Source organism: Leptonychotes weddellii, chromosome 5 (genome assembly GCF_054177405.1).
Source record: "Leptonychotes weddellii isolate Sample4059 chromosome 5, ASM5417740v2, whole genome shotgun sequence".
Taxonomy (NCBI): Eukaryota; Metazoa; Chordata; class Mammalia; order Carnivora; family Phocidae; genus Leptonychotes; species Leptonychotes weddellii.
This window is the reverse complement of record NC_138373.1, coordinates 101,066,060-101,071,581: the sequence shown is the minus strand read 5'-3', so window position 1 is coordinate 101,071,581 and position 5,522 is coordinate 101,066,060. Positions and strand designations below refer to the sequence as shown.

General features: G+C 46.1%; 2 protein-coding genes across 2 annotated transcripts in view; both read right to left on the bottom strand.

Annotated features, from left to right (window-relative positions):
• Positions 1-2,688, bottom strand: part of LOC102735342 (lysozyme C, milk isozyme-like) — a 10,034-nt gene extending 7,346 nt beyond the window's left edge. Inside the window, 1 exon segment of the mRNA XM_081818956.1 lies at positions 2,593-2,688. Within this exon segment, the coding sequence (XP_081675082.1) occupies positions 2,593-2,688 (96 nt within the window).
• A 488-nt stretch (positions 2,689-3,176) lies between these two features.
• On the bottom strand, positions 3,177-4,561 carry LOC102743549 (olfactory receptor 11A1-like). Its single transcript, XM_031023675.2, is given in 2 exon segments — positions 3,177-3,838; positions 3,841-4,561. Coding segments are annotated over 2 exon segments (993 nt in total). The 5' UTR covers positions 4,172-4,561.
• Positions 4,562-5,522: the final 961 nt, after the last annotated feature.

Below are 5,522 nucleotides of genomic sequence, written 5' to 3'. Positions count from 1 at the left end.
TCATTAGTTCTAGATGAAGTGTTCCATGATTCATTGTTCGTGCACAACACCCAGTGCTCCATGCAGAACGTGCCCTCCTCAATACCCACCACCAGGCCAACCCATCCTCCCACCCCCCTCCCCTCTAGAACCCTCAGTTTGTTTTTCAGAGTCCATCGTCTCTCATGGTTCGTCCACCGCTCCGATTTCCCCCGCTTCATTCCTCCCCTCCCGCTACCTTCTTCTTCTTCTTTTTTTTTCTTAACATATCTTGCATTATTTGTCTCAGAGGTATAGCAGGCAGCAGTTTTTTTTTTCATTTCTCTTTAATGAAAAGAGACCCTGTTCTCAGCCCTTCCCTTCTAGAGTGCCTTTGGCTCTAGTTCCTGCTTCAGGTGGAGAACTTCTAGTCTCTGTGACCCTGCAGCAGCTGAGCTCAGAACTGCCTCTCCTTTTGCTTCAGCCTGGAATCGAGCAGGCCTTTGGCTTCAGACCTATTCACAGCTTTTAGGATTCGTTTCCTTACATTTGTGGCCCATGGAGATATTTATGTTGTTTTTGAGCTATTCTATGCCTTTTACATTTTTCCCTTTTGCATTTTTTTCAATTATTCCTGTGTGCTTGTTGTAGGTAGGGTATCTCAAAGCATGGACTTACCGTGCAATATTGAGCTGAAGTCCGATTAATAACTGAAACTTTTTTTTTTAAAGATGATATTTATTTATTTGAGAGAGAGAGAGAGAGAGCATGAGCAGGGGGAGGAGCAGAGGAAGGAGGAGCAGAGGGCGAGAGAGAATATCTCCAGCAGACTCCACACTGAGCAGAGCCCGCTGCTGGGCTTGATCCCACAACCTTGAGATCATGGCCTGAGCCGAAACCAAGAATCGGATGCTCAACCATCTGAGCCATCCAGGCACCCTTAACTGACACATTTTAATACAATCCATTAAAAAACCAATCTGCTTCCTTTTATTAGGAACATAAGCATGTGGTCCCAGTGGAGGAATCTGGGAAAGGTTTCTGGAACCCTTCCTTTCTCCTTTGCTTCTCCTACTTCTTTCCTTTTTTTTTTTTTTAAGATTTTATTTATTCATTTGAGAGAGAGAGAGAGAGAGCACCAGTTTGGGGGAGGGACAAGCAGACTCCCCGCTGAGCAAGGATTATGACTCTGGGATCATGACCTGAGTGGAAGGCAGCCGCTTAACCGACTGAGCCACCCAGGTGCCCCTTTCTTCCCTGTCTTACCTCTTCCACTTGCAGCTTTTACTTTCCCTTTCATTATCCCTCTGCTTCCCCTGTCTTGTCATTTCCCTGTTCCCTGTCCCCTTCCCCTCCTCTTCTTCTTTTCTACTTTCCTTCTCTGACTCTCTCCCCTGGGGTTTCTCCTCTATTTAGGTCCAGTTTTCCTATGACCTGGCATCCTCCCAGTGTTGTCTCAGTCCTTTCATGCCAGGGGTCGAGAAGGAGAAGCTGTGGCTCATGTTTATATGCAGCGAGTTTCCACTCAGGGGAAGGGCTGGCCCTCAGCGATAGGACTGAAGGGAGAGGGTGTCTCCTGACTTTCTTGAGGAAAAGGAGGGTGAGGGAGGATGTTAATGTTTGTTAAAATGTGTCATAGACCAATCAAAGCACAGAGATAGAGGACTTTATTATATATACTTCATTTAATTTTCTTAAGATTTATTTATTTATCTATTTATTTATTTGAGAGAGAGAGAGAGAGAATGAGCAGGGGAAGGGGCGGAGGGAGAGGGAGACAGTAAACCAAGCAGACTTCTGCTGAGTGCGGAGCCCCACAGGCGGCTTGATCTCACGACTGAGATCATGACCTGAGCTGAAACCAAGCCACTGAGGCACTCCCAGACAGGGAAGTTTTCTATTTGTTTTTTCTTGCTCTATATTTCTACCCTACCCAGACAGGGCCAGCTAACCCAGGTTTTCTACTTTCCTTCAGATCTTCTCTGGCCCTTTCTGTATATCTATCTGTCTATCTGATTTCCATCACTCAGGGTTACATCTCTTTACATCCACGAGGAACTGTGTCTCCCCGCAACCTTTTTTTGGTCAATTTTCCTATTATCTTGTCACCCCTGGTAGCCATGCCCTCTCGCTACACTGAGAATCATCTGTGACATGTTACATGTAGATCCCTGGGCCCCATTTCTAGAGGTTCTGATTTTGTAGGTCTGATGAAGAGCCTAGAAATCCTCATTTGTAAACAGTTACTCTAGATCTTTCTGGTACAGGCAACCTTGAGACATGTTGACATATTTCCAATAAAAAAATTAGAAATGTTTTTGTGTCATTTTTAAAAGACTTCAGGGGTGCCTAGGTGGCTCAGTCAGTTGGGCATCGACTCTTGGTTTTGGCTCAGGTCATGATCTCAGGATCCTGAGATCAAGCTCCTGGTTGGGCTTCGTGCTCAGTGCAGAGTCTTCTTGGGATTCTCTCCCTCACCCCTCTGCCCCTCCCCCTGCTTGTGTTCTCTCTCTCTCAAATAAATAAATAAAATCTTACAAAAAAGAAAAAGATTTAAAAGATTTTCTGTTAGAGGCAAAATTTCAGAATTCTCTCATTGGGTTTAATTTATTTCCTTCTCATTTAATCTCTTACCTTTCCCCTACTTCCTACTTGTCTGACATCAACAACAGGAGGACTAATGGGAACTCCCAGAGCAGTGGTCCAATTGGCCTCCTGGGCTACAGGCATGAAAGGCTGACCCTTCCTCTCCCAAGTGGCTCTTGTGCCATCACCACCTACATCATGACTCTACATACTTTATGTCCAAGTCTGTCTCTGTGTTTCTGAGATTTCATTTGAAGCATGTCATGAGATCTTATCTTAATTCTGGTCCTTATTACCATCTCCCTACCCCTCCTTTCTCTATCTGCCAACCTTAATCTTGTCATCTTAGATTAATAATCTGCAAATATTCCCCCCTTGAGTTGTGCTCTCCTTCCTCTGGCATTCTTTTCCGTATTCGTTCATTCATTCATTCATCCATCCATTTTTTTCAACTAATATTTGTGGAGTGTCTATAATATTTAGGCCCTGTACCAGGCATAAGATTTTGAACCCTACCCCATTCCAGCTGGAAAAATGGAGTTGCCTCATTTTGTCAGACAGCTGTTTTCAATCCCACAGTATTTATCTTTTCATTACAGCGGTCTCTAGTCCTCTAGACTTTGAGGAAGGGGTTAAGCTGGAATCGAGGAACAAGTCAATAGCTGCCCTATCCCTCTCAGTGGAGTATGTCTTGGGATAAGCTGTCCCCAGAGCCTATGAAGGGCCCCCTTTACCTCTTGGTTCTTGAGGCTGTAGATGGTGGGGTTGACCATAGGGGTGAATACAGTGGAGAGGACAGAGAAGGCCTTTCGGAGCAAGGGGGCCATGTGGTCTGTTGGGGCTACATAGACCACAATGAGGGTGCCATAAAACATCCCGACCACACTGAGGTGGGAGGAACAGGTGGAGAAGGCTTTCTGCCGACCATGGCTTGAAGGTATTTGCAGCACAGTCCTCAAGAGGGAGGCATAGGATGCCACAATCAACAGGAAGGGGGCCAGCATCAGAAAGCCTGAGATGCTCGCTCTGGCTCCCCACATGACCCCCACATCTCCACAGAACAGTCCTACAACTGGAGCAAATTCACGGAAGTAGTGGTCTATCTCCCTGCGGCCAGGGCAGAGGGGCAGAGGGGCTGCCAGGGCCAGAGTGAAGGCAGAGAAGGAAAAGCCGCTGATCCAGGCTCCAGCAGCCAGGCAGCCACACAACCAGGTGCTCATCAGGGCAGGGTAGTGAAGGGGGTGGCAGATGGCCAGATAAGGGTCATAGGACATAGCAGATAGTAGGAGGCAGCTAGTGAGGCAAATGTGTAGAACTGGACCAGACAGCTGACCAGTGCGATGGTTCCCCTCCCTTCCAGGAAGCTCCACAGCAGCTGAGGCATGATGTTGGAGGTATAGCCAATCTCCAGCAAGGAGAGGTGGCAGAGGAAGAAATACATGGGTGTGTGGAGTGCCCGACTGGCGGCCACAGCCAGCATGATGAGGGTGTTGCCCCCAACTGTTACCATATAAATGGCCAAAAAGAAGGTGAAGGGGAGAAAGCCCAGGTGTTGCAACTGCCCAAAGCTGACCAGGATCAGCCAGGTGGTCTGGTTTTCGCTGTTACCACTGGACTGCTTCCTCATCTAGATCAGGGCCCAAGAGAAGAGAGGAAGGTAACTTTAACCAAGATCCTATTAGGACTGCACACTATGCTTGGCTTATTCACTTATTCATCACAGCAAGCATTAAAGTTAGGCCTTATTGTCTCCTGTATACAGAGGAAAAACAGACCCGGTGAGATTAAGTCAGTTATTCAAGGCGATTATGATGGAGTCATGCTGTGAACCCACATTTGCTTGACTCCAAAGCTCCTGCAATAGTCTACTCTTTTACAGTGCTTTCCCAAATCCTTCCTGAGTGATAGAGATATCGGTGTCAGAGAGCAGCATAGGACTCTTCCAATCATCAGTGAGCAATTTACTGACAATCTTGGCTGAATATCAACAGCAGAACCACACCTGGTGAGCTCCTCTGGGGGGGTGGTGGGAGGACTGCCCATCCCCATCCCTTAGTGGGCGGTGGTCCGACTCTGAGGTCATGCACATTCTTGAAGCAGCCACTCACCTCACGCTATTTTCTTTTTTTTTAAAGATTTTATTTATTTATTTGAGAGAGAGAGAATGAGAGACAGAGAGCATGAGAGGGAAGAGGGTCAGAGGGAGAAGCAGACTCCCCGCTGAGCAGGGAGCCCGATGCGGGACTCGATCCAGGGACTCCAGGATCATGACCTGAGCCGAAGGCAGTCGCCCAACCAACTGAGCCACCCAGGCGCCCCTATTTTCTCTTTCTAAGAAAATGAGGGTTGGACATTTTGATAAGCAATCTATATCATTTATTCCACAAGAAGTACAATATAGAAAGATCTGAATTAACTCAGATACCACTTCTCTGGGAATCCATTCCTCTTCCTTGGACAAGTGGCCTGGTGACCATTGGTAAAGCCATTTTTAAACTATGCTCAGCCTCTAATCAGTTTGTTGGAAGCTGAGAATACTTTCTTTTTCTTGGTTCTCCTGCCCTATATTCTCTATGCTGGTCACATGATCATTTTATCTCACCTAATATGGATTATTTAGACATTTTTACCCTGTTACAGGATTCCTTCTCTGAATCATTACAATACTATGCTAACACCAAACACAAAGGAAGACCTTGATAAGTACTTGTGGAATGAATTAATAAATGAGTGAATTAGTTACAATAATTGTCCAATGGGAAATTGCCACAGAAAAATTGCAGCATCTGACAATTAATGCTTGGGCGAGGGAAAGAGGCATTGAAATGATTGCTAACATGGAGAAGGAATCTCTGAGTCCTCCCCTAACTGAGGGAATATTGGAATTCTGTCACTCAGTTTGAGATGGAATTCTGTCACTCATGATTAAGGTTGGAAATGGAAGTCAAGTACCTGTGCGTGTGTGTGTGTGTGTGTGT